Below are 21,605 nucleotides of genomic sequence, written 5' to 3'. Positions count from 1 at the left end.
CAGACTGGTCTTATACATGCCATCCATGTTCATACACCCAAAGCATTGCCTGTCACTTGGCATGGGGCTGTCTGGAAGGAAAGACAGGGGAGACACGTGGAACTCTACAGCAAAGGCACTTAGATTAAGCCCGGTGGTTTCCGGCCTGTAGATTTGAGTTCTACTTCCTTTCATGTGTAGATAACCTCCTAGGCCTAAGGGCAGTTAGGCAGCTACTGCTTCCCAAAAGACAAAAACCACAAAAATTCTCAGATCTTGGGCAAAGAATATGGCTTTTGCTTGTCTAACGAATAAAGTCAATTTGGGCTGGAACAGTCAGCGAGACCTACTTCCCGAACTGGGAAAGCTTCCTTGGAATTCATCTGGTGGAAGGTATTTGCAGAGGACTCATGCTTACTCTGTCCCAAAAGCTATCAATAATGTGTACACTTGCAGCAAAATGTGAACAAATATATTCAGATATATTTAAAAGAATTAAAAAAACATTTCACAAAAACATTTGTTGCCATAGGAATTTCTTTAGCAATAAATGCCCACATCAAAATTTCAACATTGTTCCAAGTATGATTATCTGTACTAGTAAGTCACTAGTAAGTTATGCAACAAGTTATGTAAACAGAGTCAGATACATTTTACTGTAGGAGTCACTGTCCTTCCTGGGATTGAAGCTGCCCCATACATTTTTCCAGGGGACCAATTAAGAAACTGCTATTTTCAGAGCAACAAAAATAAAAGCTTTTATTTGTTCATTTGAATATAAAACAGGCGTTATCACAGATGTACAAAGCGTACTGGTGGTTTAACATACAAGAAGGTTGCTGTCCTTTGCACATAAAAATTTCGTTTGAAACTGTGATTGGTTGAGTACATGAATTTCTCTAACCAGTCACCACACTCTATGAAATAACGCTGCTAACATTCAACTGATAAAAGGGACTGTTTTCCCTTGGGTAAAGTGTCAAGCAGGATTAAATATATATAATAAACAAGCACCATGAGGAATCTGCTCCTGTTTGATTAGGTTTGTGTTTAAATGTTCATTGTGTACCCTCTCTTTGTGCAAGTTGATTACACGGTTTTGTCTGACTTCAAAAGCACAAGGTCACAAGACAAACATTTTATACATTCTCATGAATGATTTATCTACAGTACAGTTTCTAATACAGAACGATCCTTTATTGCTGAAACTGGTGGTACTTTAGCGTCTCCTTTCCCTTTTTCTTGCACAGCGAAACTTCAATCCCAGTCCACCAAGTCTTTTGAACCTACATGCTAACATCAGAGATGACAGGATGCAGAAGAGATCTGTTACCGACTGCAGTGCAGCGTTTCCCTCCCTTGAATGTGAAGTTGATACGGTGAAGGTTAGAAGTATGTCTGAAGTGACATCTACGTGGGTTTTGCTTCCTGACATTGGCTGGACCTCCTAAGTTCTCCTGCACACTGCAGTTATGTTTCCTAGTCAGTATCTGACCTGAAACCAAATCAACATTCCCTTAAACAGGGTGAGTGTGTACAAAAACGTCTTCCCTGTGTGCAGTGGGGTTCTTTCCTCTTAGGAAGCAGAAGACGGTAGGAATGTGTGTCTGAAGCAGGTAGAGAAATATGTATACACAGTACATGAAGTCAAACCATATTTAAAAAATCAACTGACTTGTGGAGATGGAGGATGCACCATACATGCAGAAAAATAAAAAAGAAATGTGCCTCTTAAAAAACATTTCAAAACAATCAGCCTTGGATCTTAGAAGTCAAACAAAACTTTTTTTTTTTTTAGCAAAGGGCTTTCTGCTGGCTGCATACAGCGAAGGCAGACAAAGACATTGCCTATGATATAATGAAGAAAGGATCTACATTTTGCCCAGCAATAATCTTAGTCATGCATATGTAGGAACGAGAGCCACTGCAGCATCACACTGGGCAATTAGAAAATGAATCACTCGCGGATTGCTGATACCTCCTTCTTGGTGGGACACGGACAGGCCAATTCAGTTTAGAAGTGGACAGATGAGCTCTGAAAATTAAACAGGGTGCAAGAGAGACAGCGGCAGCAGAAACAGAAACTAGGGATGTGTTTATCCACAGCTGGTTAAGATGAAGGCAGCTTTGAGGCGTGCTTTCTTACTCTAGTCGGGAGCCTTTGTTAGGAATCACCGGGCAGGTCAGTTCCCTGGGGATCTGGCTCATGGTCAAGGCTAGGTAACCCCAGAGACCAGAGGTTTACACATAGCTGGTTGGTTGTTAAGATGAGATGACGACCACCTATACGAGTCTTTTCCCTCACAGCTGTTCTGGGTGTTGTGTCCACTTCACACCGTGGCCATGGGGGGAGGGGGAGTCAATGCACCCTAGTGCAAATGACCACATCATATCATTCCTTCTCACACCAAGGACCAAAATAATGAAAATATTGTGCAACAAATTCTTGCAGGTAAGAAAACAGTGCTATTCACCAACCGGCCTTTCCTAAAGTCTATCAAATGTAGTAAGCACATGCCAGCAAAAACTCATTCATTGTTGCCCCCACAGCAAAGGAGAAAAAAAAAAAAAAAAATTAGTGCACATTTACCCTTAAATCCCTTTACCATCTTTGAGATGGCAATAATTTCACTTGCTGGTCTCTGGTATCTAGAGCCTTGTAGACAGGGCTACTAGCAATCTGTGATTGCTTTCGTCAGCAAAGTGTATGTGAGTAAATCACTCAATTATCTACAGTACAGTGGAGGGGACACCATGCAAGTGACAAGTTCTGCATTTTAAACTTTAAAATCTCCTTTTTTCATTAGTGAATTTATATTTCATATATATATATTTGTTGTGATACTATCCACGCAAGATAATACAACACTTTTTTATATTAGCAAACATTACAAGACTTTAATATTCTTGAATGTTTTTTTCTCTTTTATACTTCTAAAGAGATCAAAATAAATTAAACGTTTTGTACATAATTACATATGAAGAAGTTAACTTATTTTATCTTTTTTAGTTTAGTACAAAGATATCTGCAAGATAATTGCCGAAATACACCTTATTTATAATTTCTTCTCATTCTATGCTAACATCAAAGGCCATATACTAGCCTTTGTTTCTTCAGCACATTTCTGACAAAGAAAGCTGCTAAAATCTAATTGGAAGGTGCTATTTGGAAGGTCTTCTCGTACCTCAACAAACTTTCCTAAAAGGGTGAGATCTAGCAATGGCTTAAATTAGTAACAGATCCATGTCATTAAGATTTCAGGACACATTAAAACGGAGAAAACAACTGTTTGTCACACTACATAAATTGTTTAAAAGAACCCATCTGGAGGGCAGAATATTTTTTTTTTTTAATTGCTATTTCGGCTTAACAAAATACAATGCCACATTTACGAAGAAAGCACTTATTATTCAATAATTAAAAAAAGGAAAGAAAAAGTTTTTGAAACGGGCTTTTCCAACAAACTGAAGGCAGTAATCCCAAAGTCCTTCTGAGCTAAATTTAGTGGTAAATTCACATTTCACATTTCATTTCCATGCCAGTCATGACTGCTGTGAAAAGTTGTCATCATCATCACCATCACAATGACAAAAGGTTCCATTCTGGTGAATGTTGCCCTCGTATCTGCACAATTTTAGTGGACACTGAGAAAAATGTTTACATCTGTAGGGAAGTCCATGGAAGCCAAGGAGACAAGACTACATGTTGTAGGCCACGTAGATGGGATCTAGCTGGTCGGCCAAGAATCCGTCTCGCAGGTGCATACGCTGTTTCTCTCCACGGGAGTTGATAGGAATGACACCGATGTCCACCACAACCACCACTCCTACAATCAGGTAGTGTTCTTCTAGAACCACATTGGTCACCAAGGGAACGAGGTCTAAGGCTTCTTGCTCTGACCCATCAAGCTCCACCACAACCACCAACAAATTCGTCCAGGTAAACACAGCACTAGAAGAGAGAAAAACCATCATTATATTGTAAGCTTTTTTTATTTAACAATTATATATTATCCTCAAAAAGTTCCATCTGGTTCTTTCTTAGATCTGCCCAATCACCCTTGAAAAAAAATTTTTTTATTGTGCTTTAAGTGAAAGTTTACAAATCAAATCAGTTTCTCACACAAAAATTTATATACACCTTGCTATGTTTTAGTTGCTCTCCCCCTAAGACAGCACACTCGTTCTCTCCACCCTCTATTCCCAGTGTCCTTCAGCCAGAACTCTGCCCCCCTCTGCCTTCTCATCTCCCCTCCAGACAGAAGCTGCCCACATAGTCTCCTGTGTTTACTTGATCCAAGAAGCTCATTCCTCAGCAGTATCATTTTCTATCTTATAGTCCAGTCCAATCCGTGTCTGAAGAGTTGGCTTTGTAATAGTTCCAGTCTTGGGTTAACAGAAGGTCTGGAGGACATGACCTCCAGGGTCCTTCTAGGCTCGGTCAGACCATTACATCTGGTCTTTTTACGAGAATTTGAGGTCTGCTACTGCTCTCCTGCTCCATCAGGGATTCTCTGTCGTGTTCCCTGTCAGGGCAGTCATCGCTTGTACCCGGGCACCATCTAGTTCTTCTGGTCTCAGGCTGATGTAGTCTCTGGTTTATGCGGCCCTTTCTGTCTCTTGGGCTCATAATTACCTTGTGTCTTTGGTGTTCTTCATTCTCCTTTGCTCCAGCTGGGCTGAGACCAATTGATACATCTTAGGTGGCCACTTGCTAGTGTTTAAGGCTCCAGACGCCGCTCTCCAAAGTGGGATGCAGAATGTTTTAATAGATTTTATTATGCCAATTGCCCTAGATGTCCCCTGAAACCATGGTCACCAGACCCCCGCCCCTGCTGCTCTGGCCTTCAAAGCATTCAGTTTATTCAGGAAACATCTTTGCTTTTGGTTTAGTCCAGTTGTGCTGACCTCTCCTGTATTGTGTGTTGTCTTTCCTTTCACCGAAAATAGTTCTTGTCTATTAAGAATCGACTCGACGGCAGTGGGTTTGGTTTGGTTTGGTTATTATCTAAGTAGTGAATACCCCTCTCCCTCCTTCCCTGCCCACCCTTGTAACCATCAAAGAATATTTTCTTCTGTTTAAACTTTTTCTCGAGTTCTTATACACCATAACTTACTTATACATTCACCCGTTGATGGGCACCTTGGTTGCTTCCATCTTTTTGCTACTGTAAACACTGCTGCAGTGAACACAGATATGCACGTACCTGTTCATGTAAAGGCTCTTATTTCTCTAGGATATATTCCAAGGAGTGGGATTGCTGGATCGTATGGTAGTTCTATTTCTAGCTTTTTAAGGAAACGCCAAATCAATTTTCAAAGTGGTTGTACCATTTTATATTCCCACCAGCAGTGTGTAAGTGTTTCAGTCCCTCCACAACGTCTCCAACACTTATTATTTTGTGTGTTTTGGATTACTGCCTGCTTTCTTGGAGTGAGATCATATCTCATTGTAGTTTTGATCTGCATTTCTCCAACGGCTAATGATTGCAAGCATTTCGTGAAAAAAATTTTTTTTGTGGCCTGCTCATCTTTGTGATTCCGTCTCCTTTAAGTGACTGAACATTCCATACAGTGGTATTCTGGTGATAATAAATCTGTTGTTGGCATTTTCTACTTTCCTTCTCGTATGGGGAAACCCTGGTGGCATAGTGGTTAAGCGCTACAGCTTCTAACCAAAAGGTCGGCAATTCGAATCCACCGGGTGCTCTTTGGAAACCCTACGGGGCACTTCTACTCTGTCCTACAGGGTTGCTATCAGTCCGAATTGACTTGACGTCAATGGGTTCTCTTACATTGGCTTGCTTTTTCACGTGCTTTCTGATGTTTGTAAATTCATACTTCTGTGGGAGCAGAGGATCACTTTTACCTTCTTAGAGAGTCCTGGTTGGGTCAGGAGTCTGTGGTTCAGCTCTGCCTCCTTGCTGCTGACTGGACGGTGCATACTCCAGTCACAGGGTGCTGTGCAGCCCTCAGTATTTGCCCTCAAAGCAACCCCATTCCTCCTATTTCTAGCTCCTGCTCTGTTGTGGTTCTGTTGGATGGGTGTGGTGTGTGTGTACTATGCATTATGAGCCTTAATCTTCACTCCTCTCTTAATTGGTATACTCTGCCATGTAACTGTGGAGACCTTCCCACTAGAGGTGGTGGATATTCCCCTGCCCTTGGACCTGGGATTGGTCTTGTCACTCAGTCAGTGGATGCCAGCAAAGGGGATGCAGGCAGAGGCTTGAAAAGTGCTTAAGTCTGGGCTTGTCCTGTCGCGCCTCTGCCATTACCACGGGAGGGACAAGCCTGGATGAGCCCTCTGGTCCTGGGGAGGATAAGACACAGGCAGAGAAGAGCAGCTCCAGTCACCAAGGCCTGACAGTGCCCTCCAGCTACCTGAAGGCCTGCACTTGGAAGCAGACACCCAGACACAAAACCCAGCCAATCTGTAGCCACGGAAGCAACAATCAATGATTACTGTTTTAAGTACTGAGTGTTGGGGTGACCGGTAATACAGTAATAGCTAACTCACATGGGAGGCAATTCTTTCAGATTTCTTTACCTCTTCAAGCTAACAGTTCATCCAAAAGTATGTTTTATTTGGGATCCAGTAGTAGTATTTAGTCTGATCAGTTTGCCAGTGCTTAAGCCCAGTGCCTTATATTTTAAGCAACATTAACCTTATAGAGTTGGACTTTTGTTTAATGGTCATTTAAGGACACTGATGTCTGACAAGACACAAAGGCTGTAACTCACTGCCCCTGGTGTCCATGGGTCTCCTTGGCTGCAGAGGCCAAAAGGGATTGCAGGGCAGTGGGGGATGGATGGAGGTCATCAGTGTTCTCCTCAGTGGGCTGGTGGGGACCTGCTCCCTGATGCCAGACACACAGAGGGTTCCATCCAACCTGTAAGCCAGGAGGTACTGGGGAAGACTCACTACTGTTTTCTACAAGTGTGAGAGTAAGTCTACCAGACAAAAATGCAGACTTTTTCAGTATGGCTAATATATACATTAAAATGAAAGAGAAATATTGGCGAATGTATTAAAAAGACCTGAGTTTTGCTTTGTGAGAAGTGTGTATACACATGGCAATAATGCTGTGAAAAACTGTTCCCAAGAAGATGTTGTGTTCTTTGTGATATTAAAACCTTGCCATACCTGGCCCAAGTGAGTCCATAGTGTAATGTCAGAGATTAGATAAGCCTCTCAGCCATATTTGGTATTATTTTATTATAGCATTTGAAATTTATGACATAGTTTGACAGTATCAGGAATAAGCTCGATTTCTGTATTTAGTTGAGTAGGTCAAAGCATGTTTGCTTTACTGTTAGCCCTGGCTTCTCCAGGAAGCTCAGATGCTGGTTTGTACACAGAACCTTCTTCACAATGGGAAGGAAGAGGTGACATTCTTCATACACTCGGGCTAATAAAACTCAGCTGTAAGAAATGAAAAGATGTGGCTAGCCAGAATTATGCGACAGTGAAAGAGCCACACTGTGTGGCATTCATAATACGAGAGCACCCATATTTCTTGGTATGAAGTAATTAATGGTGAAGTGCTGGAAAGGAAGATATTTGGCTAAATGGACTTAGTGAAGAACTTTTCAGTGATTAAAAATAAAAACAACAAAACAGGTCATAGATGAATAGTTTCAAACGTACTGGAAGTCCATCAGAAGAAAATCCATTAGCTTTTCTTCTTCAGGGCATTCCAGCAGAACAAAGGCGAGTCCAACTCCCTACACTAAGCATCTGATGGATGCACCAGGCTAGTGGCCACACAGCAGGTAATGACAAGTCATGCTTAAGGTAAAAACTAGAAACACTGACTAGAAATCCATAGAGTGGCACACGGGAGGCCGTGAACCTTAAAAACAGAACTTTACAGTGAGAAGTCGTTTTCCAACTAGATGGAAAATACCTGAAGGAGGCAATAAAAGCTAATTAAAATTATTTCCTTAAAAATAAACAAATGAAAGATTGGAACTAGTATTTATAGCAACCTAGTTTTTTTTTTTTTTAGATGGAGACTGGAGTCCCTGGGTGGTGAAGAGTGTTAATGTGCTGGGTTACCAGCCAAAAGGTTGGAGGTCTGAGTCCACCTAGAGGTGCCTTGGAAGGCACTTCCAACAAACCAGCCGCTGAAAACCTCATGGAGCATAGTTCTCTGAAACACACGGGGTCGCCACGAGTTGGAATTGACAAAATGGCAACTGGTTTGGTTTTTTGGTTGGATGTAACCTGGGGTAGGCCCTCTGCCCCACTTCTGGGCTGGCATCTTTCTAGGGCTCTTGTTGATTGATCCATTTCTGTCCTCCACACCCAATTAGAGAAGCAACATTGACAATTTGAGGAATTTAGTTTTAGGGTGAATAGGGACTTGGCCAGTCTGAAGCACAGGTCAATTCATGGACATACAAACTCTATCCCTTACATTCTGCCAAGTACTCAATGTTCAGGTTCAGCAAATGGCACTATGTACCAGCCTACCCACTGCAAACCAATTAGCTTACAAGAAGCAATGAACGATCTCAGAGGCAATGCATTCAGCCAAGACAAACAGCCCGTAAGAGATTTCAGAATGTACTTCCCTTAAGGATCCTGACCTAAACCTTGAGATCAGTTTCATTAGGTCTCTTTGCCAGAAAAGGGACTTGGTGCCCTTTTGAGTACTTTGGCTATTACCAAATGAATGAACAAATCTAAACCTAGTGATGCTGAGTCACTCTTAATTCTTAATTAAATATAAAGGCACTGTGTGAGCCTGAGAAAGTTATCAGCATGGGCTGATTCAGCTCAGAGCAACACCCCTGTCCAGCCTGCAGGCCCTCACATTACTGATGGGGCGTGCTGTAACACAGTAAGCGTGCTGCACAGAAAACATAGAGCAGCTGCCCTATCACCAACCTTGCTGCCATTATTTGCAAAGCACCATTAGCATACTCAGCACTTTAGAGCAGATTAAAAGGGCCAGAGGGGAAGACACAGCCTCGACCTCAAATGCCTGAAGTACTTCTCTGTGCTGAGAGACCTCATTATGGGCCCCAAACCTGCACAGTGGCCACACTACCCACTGGAGAACCTATAAAAGGTATCTTGCTATTGTTCGGTTGGGTTTAATTCAAACATATCTTCCTTCGAAAGTGTCTCTAGTGAAGCTTGGCCATGATGTTGCCCCTGTTTTCAGCTAAGATTTTCCCAACTATCACATTCATTTTTAAAGTTCTCAAATTGACAATCAGAATATCATATTTTGTCTGCCTTTCTATATATGTGTGCATTTTATTATTATTTTTCCTATGTCATGCTTTTTAAACTGAAAGACAAACACAAACAAAACCTTGGCCTCCTGGAAAATGTTATGAAGTAGTCTCCACTGTAATAAAACTATATCAGTTGTAGGTAAAGTATGATACACTAACTCTTTGCCAGGGACGCCCTTTCGCTGTTGTTATTAACTCCCTGAAGATAAAGGATTACAATTAAAAGCTTACTCCCATTCCCTTACCTATCCTATCAAACCCTCCCTCCTCCACCACAACCTCTGTATACCACCCCACTCTGTACCAGGGCTGCCACTGCTCCAACACAGCCACCTCACACTCTCTATAGCACCCCACTCTGTACTGGCACCACCACCACTCTGTGTACACACAGCCCCCTACACCCTCTATAGCACCCCACTCTGTACCACCACCACCACCACTCTGTGTACACACAGCCCCCCACACTCTCTATAGCACCCCACTCTGTACCAGCACCACCACCACTCTGTGTACACACACCCCCCACACCCTCTATAGCGCCCCACTCTGTACCAGCACTATCACCACTCTGTGTACACACAGCGCCCCCCGCCCCAACACTTGCTACTCACCATTCTGTAACACTTTTGTGGGCCCTGATGACAGAGGTCTCGATGTCTATTGGGTGATACCTCATCCCTCGCAACTCCATGGCTTCATCTAGTGCACCCACAACATAGAGGGCATCATGGCGCTCTGTTTACAAGAAAGGGAAGAGAAAACACACGTGCATGAGCCTTCACTGCAATGCTGCTCAAGCCCCTTTAAAAAAAAAAATGATTCAAACTATCCCTGAGTGAGACAGATGCAAAGCCAAGGTACCACTGAGCTAGGGATAGCTAGCTGTCTCTGGCAAGAAAAGCTCTGCAGAGTAATAGGGCCTGTGGTACTGTGCTCTCTCCCTGTGGAGTGCTTGTCCGCACATATGGGACATTCCCTCTGCGTCCTCAGAACCAAGGGCAAGAAATGGATCTCACTTCCGATCAGTGTCTATACACTGAGAACACATGGTCCCACAGCCATCAAGAGCAGTGAGGCAGTACCTGAGTATGCAGGTTGGCAGGCAACCACGTTACCCTGACAGTGTCTACAGAAGAGGACAGCGGCTAACCATGGGGATTTCACCTGCTAAGGTCGCATAGTTAGGAAGTAGCACAGCCAGAATTAAACCCAGGTCCCTCTGTGTTCTTAACTAGGTTATTAATTCCATGCACGTGTGGGAAAAGCATAGTTTCTGATAATGCTCTTCACAGGAATTGAAGAGGTTTATTTTTATCAGTAATGCAAACTTTAGAGTAATGATGACATGCAGTTGGTCCTTAACAGTGAGGAAGTGTGTCCTTAATCTTTAGGGCACTAAGTACACCAGGGCAACTTTGAAAGAAATGATTGGCGTAAATAACCTAATACCAGAAAACACATCTTTTCCAATTGAAGAAGTCAGAAAACACAAGGTGCATCCATTCACGGGTGGCATTGACCAGCCTGCGGAGGGCATACATCTTCCAGGGGACCAGAAAGGCGATGAAAGCAACAGCTGCCTTTCCCCCAGTGCTTCACATGAAGGGCCCCTCCCTGGGGAGCAGCAATTTATTACCAACTTTCGTATCTCTAAATTTAGCTCTCCACCCGAGCCCCAGAGAGCAAGTTCCTGTCAAATAGTCTATCATTTTCCTGAATTTGAAATATTATGTTAAAATGTTTTTGTAATTTTTTCCCTAAATTTGGTCCCTGTTCAGTCAGGTTAATTTAGCTTCCACTAAGCAATTCCGCATGCATGTTAGTGAACCTTGCTGATGCTTGGAAACCCATCTTGCTGGGGTTTTAGAATGCCAGGGTATCACTAAAGAATCTCAGCTACTACCCATGTGAAATATTCAAGTCCTGCCTCTAATTTTAGTGGAACGAAGGAGAGTGAGAATGGACTACGGAATCAGCAGAGAAATTGGGTGTAAGAGCATGCTCTCATGTTTTGGTTTTAAGAAACATTCATAGCCCTGACTTGACAGCTCCTCAGTAATAAACAGGCAGCGTCTCCGCAACAGGGCTCACCCTAACAGTCCCAAAGCCAATATTAGGTGCTGGGGCTGAACGTACTAGGAGAGGCGCCCCCTTACTATCCAAGGCTCCAGTGCCCAGGGAAGGCAGCCTCACAGCCTCCCTGGCTCCCCGACCAGTGGAGACACAGTCCCCAGCAGAGGGCAGCAGTGTCACTCCCAGAGTGCAGGGATGGGGCTGGGCACAGGGCTCTAGGTGGAGGAGAAGGTGGTGGACTGGCGGCTGGAGCAGAAGTGCTCTCAGCTGCTCTCCTGGGGTGCTGCTCTCATTTTCATTTCTGAGGGGTCTAGGGTGGGAGTGGCAGGTGATCAGTGGTGGTGCGTAAGACTCAGCAAGCTCTCACCTACAGGCACCCTGCTGGGAAATCACAGAAGTCTGTGTTTAGAAGCCCTGATTCTACTAAGTGAAGGGCCCCCCTGGTTTTAAATCTTATGAGAATAGAGTTTTTTTTAGTATGTAAGCTAAATGGACACATTTGGCACTTGATGTTCCTCATTTTTAAACTCAGCTATTTTCAGGCTGGTGAGCAGCAAGGATACCCCTATGTTCTCCTGGGTTTGACTACCCCCAACCACAGACATGCTTTCAGCGTCTAGGGGAGCCTGACCTTTCTCCCCCTTCAAGGGCTGAGGGGCCAGGAGGGTTGGTGGCCTGGAATCAGCCTGCAAACTCTCACCTCCATTTGCATCTGTAAGCTCAGTTCTCCTCAGGAACCCCAAGTAGCCAGTCCGTGCCCAGACAGTCTGGGTGTCTCCAAAACTTAATCTTGAGTTGAAGTGATCTGATTGGAGGGACTCATCTCCATAAATTGTAAAATAACCACTGGCATTGTGAGCGCTGTGAACCCAAATCTGTTAAGGAAGCAAAATATAACTGGATGTAAATTCACTTGAGACTATCGCCAGGGAAGAGGGTTTGAAATTACTTTTACAATTCAAAATATACTCAGTGATGTTAAAAGTTTCTGTGGACAAAAAGAGCAAGATAAAGTTAATCTCATTCAGGTTTCTGGGGAGATATACACAGGCCCACGAAGTTTACTGAAATAAAGGTACTAAACACCAAACTTATGGCAAACCAACCAACCAACCAACCAACCAACTCATCACCCATTCTGGAAATTTATTAAAGCCAATAAATTTTTTTTAATAGCTTTTTAACAAACATATCATATGAGCAAAGTTGCCCTAGTTTCCTTGTACTTTTCAAAATGTAATGATTATTTCTAAAAAGCAATCTGGAAAAATGTAAAAAGCTTTAAAACTTATCATATCCTTTTATCTGATTAGCATATTTTTTGAAATATATTGAAAAACAAAATCTAAGGGGAAAAGGCACATCACAACAAAAAATGGGAAACAAAAATACTTGAATGTTTGACAATTGGGAAATGGATAGCCTAAATTGGTATGCTGACTCAAAATGAACATGCAGATTATACAGAGCCATGGAAAATTCTAGAGGAAATAATCAAGCAAATAAAATACCTAGGATATTCATTAGGATTGCATGCAATTATGTGTGAACAATGGTGAGGATCAGAATAGTCAGGGTCTTTCTGGGCTTACTTGTTCTCATTATTTTATTTACAATGAAAAACTGTCAAGTCCCTTGAAGTCAGAGACACTGGCTTGTTTGGCATTGTCTCCCTAGTTCCCTGAGCACCGAATACAGCAGGTGCTTAGTAAATACCTGCTGAATGAATGAACATGTAAAACATGAAAAGAAGATACGAGATCAAATAAAGGTAATGACAACTGTCTCTGATCCCTAAAACAAAACATTTCCTTATCAAGACACATTCCCCATAAGAAAATCACCTTGGAAATTTCACCAGTTCTGTGGCCTGACTGTGGGTTTGATGAGTGAAGTGGGTTTGGGGTTGGCACTACATCTTCCCTAGCACTCTGCTCTAGCTGCTCAATAGTGTGGCCATCTGACAGGGACACAAGTCAGGATCCTCCTCAAGCACCCAGAGAAAGCAGGTTCTACATCTAAACGAGTCCTGGTGGTGCAGTGGTTAATTGCTTGGTTGCTAACCAAAAGGTCGGCAGTTCAAATCTACCAGCTGTGCCTTGGAAAACCTATGGGACAGTTCTACCCTGTCCTATATGGTCGCTATGAGTCGGAATCAACTTACGGTGAATCCTCTTCGGCCCAGCAATTTTATTTCAAAGAAATTCCTAATAAAATCTGTATAGAGTTGTATCATCTCAGTTCTGATCTTTCCATAAGACTGAGAGGCTTGAGTGATAAGCCAAAAAGTATTGAAAGAGAAAAGGAGTTTGGGAAGTAAGAACTGATTAAGACTCATCCATTCATCATTTATTCACACATTTGCATGTGTTAGGGTTACTATATGTGTCACTCCTCCCAGAGCTCACATTTTGTGAGGAGACACAGTAAACAATGAGCTCTTGCCAGGTGGTAATATGTGCTGTGAAGAAAAAGGACCTAGAGAGCTACATGAGGGTAGGCAGCAGAGAGGAGCTCTTTATAAAGCAGAGTCCTAAGGGGGCTGAGAGAGGGTAGCCACACAGAGAGTCTGCAGAACAGTGTTCCTGTCACAGGGAAAGGCTCTGGAGTGGAAGCACTCTCTGCATTCTTAGAAGCGGCAAAGAGGGCAGTGTGGCCAGTGGATGGCGATTGGAGGGGGGAGCCTAGAGAGTGACAGGAGATATGGGCAGAAATGGATTGGGGCCAAATATATACGATGCTGTAGGTCATATTAAGGGTTTGGTGCTTCACTACCAGTGAGGTGGAAGGACGGGAGATTTTCAAATACAGAGCGATGTGGTTGGTCTATTTTATATTTTAAAACGATCACACAGGGTTCTATGTGAAAAACAGACTACCAGGGATAAGGACAAAAGCAGTAAAGTCATACTGGAGGTTACTTTTGCAGTAATCTTGCAGGAAATTATAGTAGTTTTGACTAGGATGAGAGAGCTGAAGGTGAGAAGCTTTACCTTCCGGATATATTTCAAAAGAGGTAACATGATAGGATTGGCTGATGGACTGGATTTAAGGCCTGAAGAGAAGGGGCAGTAGAGGATGACCATAAGGGTTTCTGCCTAGGCAACCAGCACAGAGGAGCTGCCATTTACTGAGATGGGAAAGTGGGATGGCCAGCCTTTACAGGGGCAGGGGAGGAGACCAAGAATTTCGTTTTGTGCATGTAAAGTTAGAGAATTTCAACTTAACAGGTGTCTGGAGTTCAGGGAGGAGTTAGGGTTGGAGACATACATCTGGCAGTCATCAGAGTATAGATGGTATGTAAAGCCATGGGAATCACTGGGCTAATTCAGGAATGAAGAACAGGGAAGAGAAAGGTCTGAGGATTGACCCTAGTGCATGCCAACATCTGAGGCTGGAAAGATAAGGAGGAGCTAGCAGAGAAAACAAAAAAAGAGAGGCCAGTGAAATAAAAGAATCAAAAAGAGAATGGGGTTCTGAAGGTGAAAGGAAGAAAGTACTAAAAAAGGAGGGTGTCATGGATTGAATCGTGTGCCCCCAAAATACGTGTATCGATTTGGCTAGGCCATGATTCCAAGTATTGTGTGATTGTCCACCATTTTGTCATCTGATGTGATTTTCCTATGTGTTGTAAATTCTACCTCTATGATGTTAATGAGGTAGGATAGGCAGCAGTTAATCTATAAGATTGGATTTTGTCTTGAGACAGTCTTTTCTGAGATATAAAAGAGGGAAGTGAGCAGAGACGGGGGGGACCTCATAACACCAAGAAAGCCTTTGGACCCAAGGTTCCTGTGCAGAGAAGCTCCTAGTTCAGGGGAAAACTGATGAGAAGGACCTTCCTCCAGAGCCGACAGAGAGAAAAAGCCTTCCCCTGGAGCTGATGCCCTCAATTTGGACTTCTAGCCTACCAGACTGTGAGAAAATAAATTTCTGTTTGTTAAAGCCATCTACTTGTGGTATTTCTGTTATAGCAGTACTAGATAACTAAGATAGGAGTGACCAATTGTGTCAAAGGTGGCAAACGTGTTGAAAAAGGCAACTGAGCATTATCCTTTGGATTTAGCAACATGTAAGTCACTGCAAGACCAATGACTTTTTCAATAACATAAAGGGTGACTATTTTTTATACACATGGACCTCACCAAATGGAACACACAGGGATCAAATCGACTACATCTGTGGAAAACAACAATGGAGAAACTCAGTATCATTAGTCAGAACAAGGCCAGAGGCTGAATGTGGAGCAGACCACCAACTGCTCATATTCAACTTTAAGTTGAAACTGAAGAAAACTGAAACAAGTTCAGGGGAGCCAAAATATGACCTTGAGCATATCTCACCTGAATTTAGAGACCATCTCAGATTTGATGCACTGAACACTAATTACTAAAGACCAGACAAGTTGTGGGATGACATCGAGGACATCACACATGAAGAAAACAAAAGATCATTAAAAAGACAGGGATGACAGAAAACGCCAAAATTGATGTCAGAAAAGAATCTGAAACTTGCTCTTGAATGTACGGCAGCTAAAGTGAATGAAAGAAATGATAAAGTAAAAGAGCTGAACAGAAGATTACAAAGTGCAGCTAGGGAACACAAACTAAAATATTATAATGAAATATGCGAAGACCTGGAGTTTGAAAACCAAAAGAAGAACATGCTTGGCATTTCTGAAGCTGAAAAGGCTGAAGAAAAAATTCAAGCCTCGACTTGCAATACTGAAAGACTCAGTGGGTAAAATATTGAACAATGCAGGAAGCGTAAAAAGAAGATGGAAAGAATTCACAGTGTAGCAAACGGAACTGGTGAACATTCAACCATTTCAGGAGGTGGCATAAAATCAAGAGCTGATGGTGCTGAAGAAAGACATCCAAGCTGCACTGAAGGCATGGTAAAAAAACAAGGCTCCAGGAATTAATACCAATTGAGATGTTTCAACAAACAGATGCAGCGCTGGAGGTGCTCACTCATCTATGCCAAGCAAATTGAAAAAGATGCATATTTGTGCCTCATTCCAAAGACAGGTGATCTGACTGAATGTGGAAATTATCAAACAGTATCATTTATATTATATGCAAGTAAAATTTTGCTGAAGATTATTCAAAAGTGGTTGTGGCAGTACCTCAATAGGGAACTGCCAGAAATTCAAGGCAGATTCAGGACAGGACACAGAATGAGAGATATCATTGCTGATGTCAGTCAGATGGACCTCGGCTGAAAGCAGAGAAAAATGCCAGAAAGATATTTACCTATATTTTATTGACTATGCAAAACCATTCAACTGTGTAGATCATAACAAATTATGGATAACATTGTGAAGAATGGGAATTCCAGAACACTTAATTGTGTTCATCAGGAACCTGTACATAGACCAAAAGGCAATTGTTCAAACAGAACAAGGGGATACTGCATTGTTTAAAGTCAGGAAAGGTGTGCATCAGCGTTGTATCCTTTCGCTGTACTTATTCAATCTGTATGCTGAGCAAATAATCCGAGAAGCTGAACTACATGAAGAGAAATGAGGCATGAGGATTAGAGGAAGGCTCATTAACAACCTGCATTATGCAGATGACACAACCTCGCTTGCTGAAAGCAAAAAAAAGAAAAGCAAGGAGGACTTGAAACACTTACTGATGAAGATCAAAGACTACAGTCTTCAATATGGATCACACCTCAAAGGGAAGAAAACAAAAATTCTCACAACTGGACCAATACACAACATCATTATATCAGGAGAAAATACTGAAGTTGTCAAGGATTTCATCTGGATCCACAATCAACGTCCATGGAAGCAGCAGTCAAGAAATCAAATGACATGTTGCATTGGGCAAATCTGCTGCAAAAGACCTCTTTACAATGTTTGCCTTAGGCTGGGTTCTCTAGGAAAGCAAAACCAGTGAAGCATCTACACACACACACACACACACGGAGCGGGGGAGAGACAGAGAGAGGGGGAGAGGGAGAGAGAGAGGGAGAGAGAAGGAGTGAGAGAGAGAAATTTATATCAAGGAAATGGTCCATGCAGTTGTAGAGGCTGGGAAGTCCATGGGTCAGGCTGGAAGCTTCTGACTCACACAGGTGCAGGGGCTGGCAAACCCCAAATCGGCAGGTCAGACAACAGGCCTCTGGCTCACAGGCTTTGGAAGCCAACAAATCTCAAGACTGGCAGATAAAATGGCAGGCTGCTGGCTCACAAACTACTGAGGCTAACAAATTCCAAGATCTGCAGGTAAGCTGCTAGCTCAAATCTCAAGAAATGGAGTTTAGACGAGCCAGCTGCAGGACCAGAGTGAGCAAAAGCCCCTGAGTCTTACCAGAAAGTCCACCTAATATTGGATGCAGGCCACATTCCCAAGCCAACTCCCTTTCAGCTAATGGCTGCTCACAGATCTCATCATGGAGGTCATCACATTATTTCAGATTTCATCATGGAAGTAATTATATCATTATATGACTACCAAACTACCTCATAACTGCCAAACCACTGAGAATCATAGCCCAGCCAAGTTGACACACAACCTTAATGATCACAGTCCACACCATGCCAACCTGACACCTCTGTACATCTCAAACCATACATAAGCTCTGAATAAAGGCAATTATAAAGTCATGCTTGTGTTTTACATAATATAACTAACACACATACAACCGAAAATGCACTAATCCTATTTAGATCTTACATTTTATAAGAGAACGATATTTGATACACACAAGTAAGAAATACTCAAAAATATTACAGTCATCATTTCTGCAACTGCTCACATGGTCGAACTGTATTTAGAACTACCTTCTTCCACTATCCATTCTGTATTCCCTTGGCCCTCAGCAAACACCTCCGTTGGTCATGGTTCTTCTCCCGGTGGGGTAACCCAAACCTTCATTCCTGAATGCTGAAACTGGGTTGCTATAGTTTTCCACTGACTTTAATTACAGGGCATGGTAGTACTAAGAGGTGCCCTAAGGGATCTCCTGCATTCCAGACATACTTTTCTTTTTCTCCATTATGTAAGATCAATCCAATTTCCGCTACCTAATCAAAATCAATCACACCAGGCAATATGGTAATTCCTTTCTTTGCCTGTTGATTTAGAGGAATTAAGGAGCCCAAAGCAGCCAGGTGGCATCCTTAACTTCCAGTTCGATGGAATCAGTGATGGACGTGTCTCCAGGTGGGAGTAGTCTTCCTTTTGGAACTAAGACCTCTAGACCTGCAGAGCATAAGGCAGTGCAGACAGGAAGCAAAAATTTTGCCATTGGGGTAACAGTGAGTGCCACTCCCATTTCCACTACTGGATTCCTGGACCCATGAATCCTAGCTATGGGAGAAACAGCAACACATACTGCATGCTGGTTTACAGCATATACAGCCTCCTGGAAAACACTTCCCCAACTCTGCATATTGCCACCTAGCTGCCACTGTAACTGTATGTTTAGAAGGCCATTCCATCATTCTATCAAGCCAGCTGCTTCAGGAAGATAGGGAACATGATAAGATCAGTGTATTCCATGATCATGGGCCCATTGCTGCACTTCATTTGCTGTGAAGTGAGTCCCCTGATCTGAAGCAATGCTGTGTGGGATATCATGATGGTAGATAAGGCATTATGTAAGTCCATGAATGGTAGTTTTGGCAGAAGCATTGCATGCAGGGTAGGCAAAGCCATATTCAGAGTAAGTGTCTATTCCAGTAAAAACAAAACACTGCCCTTTCCATGATGGAAGAGCACCAATGTAATCAACCTGCCACTGCTGGCTGATCACCTCAAGGGTTGCTGCCATACTGGGGACTCAGTGTTGGTCTCTGCTGCTGGCAAATTGGGCACTCGGCAGTGGCTGTAGCCAAGTCAGTCTTGGTGAGTGGACGTCTATGTTGCTAAGCCAATACGAAACCTCCATTCCTATCACCCTGGCCACTTTGTTGATGAGAGCACTGGGCAGTGACAGGAGTGGCTGAGGAAAGGATGACTGGTTTCCATAGAACGCATCATCCTATCCACTTGATTGTTAGTATCCTCCTCTGCTGAGGTCACCCTTTAGTGAGTATTCACATGAGGCACAAATATCGTCACTTTTTGGCCCATTCAGAGAGGTCTATCCACATACCTCTTCCTCCTAACTCCTTGCCACCAATTTTCCAATCCGTTCCTTCTAGGTCCCTGACCATCCAACCAAACTACTGGCTACAGCCCATGAATTAGCATACAATTGCAAATCTGGCCATTTCTCCTTCCAAACAAAGTGAACAACAGGTATACTGCTCAAAGTTTTGTCCGTTGGGATGACTTCCCTTCACCACTGTCCTTCAGGGAGGTCCCAGAAAGGGGCTGTAATGCTGCTGCTGTCCACTTTTGAGTGGTGCCTGTATATCACACAGAACCATCTGTGAACCAGGCCTGAGTTCTCTCTTCCTTAGTCAACTGATCATCAGGAACTCCCCATGAGGCTACTGGCGAAGATTGGGAGAGGGAAGGTAATGTGACAAGAGTGAAGGCTATGGGCATTTGGGCCACTTCCCCATGGAAATTACTTGTGCCTTCAGGTCCTGCTTGGGCCTGATCTCGTATATATAACTTTCAGTTAATGATGGTGTGCTGCTGTGCACATCTGACTTTATAGCTCTGTGGGTCAGACAACACCTAGTTCATAATAGGCAGCTCAGGCCATGTGATGACTTGGTGGCCCATGGTTAAGCCTTTAGTCTCTACCAAGGCCCAGCAACAAGCCAAAAGCTGTTTCTCAAAAGGAGAGTAGTTTCCTGCAGAGGATGGCAGGGCTTTGCTCTAAAATCTTAAGGGTCTGCACTGTGATTCACAAATAGGGGCTTGCCAAAGGCTCCAAATAGCATCTCTATCTGTCACTAATACCTTCAGCACCATTCGTTGAGCCGGCTCATATGGTCCACGTGGCAGAGTGGCTTGCATGGCAGCCTGAATCTGTTGCAGAGCCTTCTCTTGTTCTGGGCCCCACTCAAAACTAGCAGCTTTTTGAGTCACTTGACAAATAGGCTGGAGTATCACTCTCAAATGAGGGACATGTTGCCTCCAAAATCCAAAAAGGCCCACTAGGTGTTGTCCCTCTTTTTTTGGTTATGGGAGGTGCCAGACGCAATAACTTATCCTTCACTTTACAAGGAGTATCTCTGCATGCCCCACAACACTGGACCCCTAGAAATTTCACTGAGTTGGGAGGTGTCTGAATTTTTTTCAGATTTATTTCCCACCCTCTAGCACGCAAATGTTTTACCAGTAAGTCCAGAGTAATTGACACTTCTTCCTTCTAGGACCAATCAGCATAATGTCATCAGTGTAATGGACCAGTGTGATGTCTTATGGAAGGGGAAGGCGATTGAGGTCCTGGTGGACTAAATTATGACACAGGGCTGGAGAATTGATACACCCCTGAGGTAGGACACCAAAGGTGTATTTCAGGCCTTGCCAGGTGAAGGGAAATTGCTTCTGGTGGTCCTTCGAAACAGGTATGAAGGAAAAGGCATTAGCCAGATCAAAAGGTGCATAGCAGGTACCAGGAGATATATTAATTTGTGCAAGCAATGATATCACATCTAGAACAGCAGCTGCAATTAGAGTCACCACCTGCTTAAGTTTATGATAATTCACTGTCGTTCTCCAAGACTTATCTGTTTTTTGGCACAGGCCAAATAGGTGAGTTAAATGGGGATGTGGTGAGAATCACCATCCCTGCAGTCTTCAAGTCCTTGATGGTGGCAGTAATCTCTGTAATTCCGCCAGAAATTTGGTATTGCTTTTGGTTTACTATTTTCCTAGGGAGGGGCAGTTCTAATGGCTTCCACTTGGCTTTCCTACCCTAATAGCCGTTACTCCACTTGTCATGAATCTAATGTAGGGGTTCTGCTGGTTGCTGAGTATATCTATTCCAATTATGTATTCTGGAACTGGAGAAATCACTACAGGATGTGTTCAGAATCCCACTGGACCTAATGTGAGACGGACATCTGCTAATACTCCATTAATAACCTGACCTCCATATACCCCCACTCTGAATGGTGGGCCGAAGTAACGTTTTGGGTCTACGGGAATTAGTGTCAGTTCAGAGCCAGTATTCAGTAATCCCCAGTCTGATTATTTTCTTTTCCCCAATGAACAGTCAGTCTCATAAAAGGCCACAGATCCCTTGGGGAGGGCTGGGAAAAAGATTAATAGTGTAAAGTTTTTGGTAGTGTAGTGGGGTCCTTCTTTAAGGGTGCCTGGCTTCCTGTTTGTTCACTCAAGGGGTTGTGGGTCTGTAAACCTGCTCAATTCTGGGAATTGACT

The 21,605-nt window shown here is 43.1% G+C and overlaps 1 protein-coding gene across 3 annotated transcripts in view; it reads right to left on the bottom strand.

Annotated features, from left to right (window-relative positions):
- Window positions 1-524: 524 nt before the first annotated feature.
- Window positions 525-21,605, bottom strand: part of DIP2C (disco interacting protein 2 homolog C) — a 655,995-nt gene continuing 634,914 nt past the window's right edge. For 2 of the 3 annotated variants that reach the window (XM_049881664.1, XM_049881665.1), the window contains 3 exons: window positions 12,008-12,182; window positions 9,846-9,969; window positions 526-3,931 (listed from right to left, as the gene is read on the bottom strand). In XM_049881664.1, the coding sequence (XP_049737621.1) occupies window positions 3,679-3,931; window positions 9,846-9,969; window positions 12,008-12,182 (552 nt within the window). In that variant the 3' untranslated portion in view covers window positions 526-3,678. Of the gene's footprint in view, window positions 3,932-9,845; window positions 9,970-12,007; window positions 12,183-21,605 lie in introns of all 3 variants that reach the window. The other variant, XM_049881666.1, reaches the window with a different exon arrangement.

The sequence above is a fragment of the Elephas maximus genome, chromosome 4 (genome assembly GCF_024166365.1).
Source record: "Elephas maximus indicus isolate mEleMax1 chromosome 4, mEleMax1 primary haplotype, whole genome shotgun sequence".
NCBI classification, from domain to species: domain Eukaryota; kingdom Metazoa; phylum Chordata; class Mammalia; order Proboscidea; family Elephantidae; genus Elephas; species Elephas maximus.
Note: the sequence above shows the minus strand (reverse complement) of the source record. Positions and strands in the feature narration are given on the sequence as shown.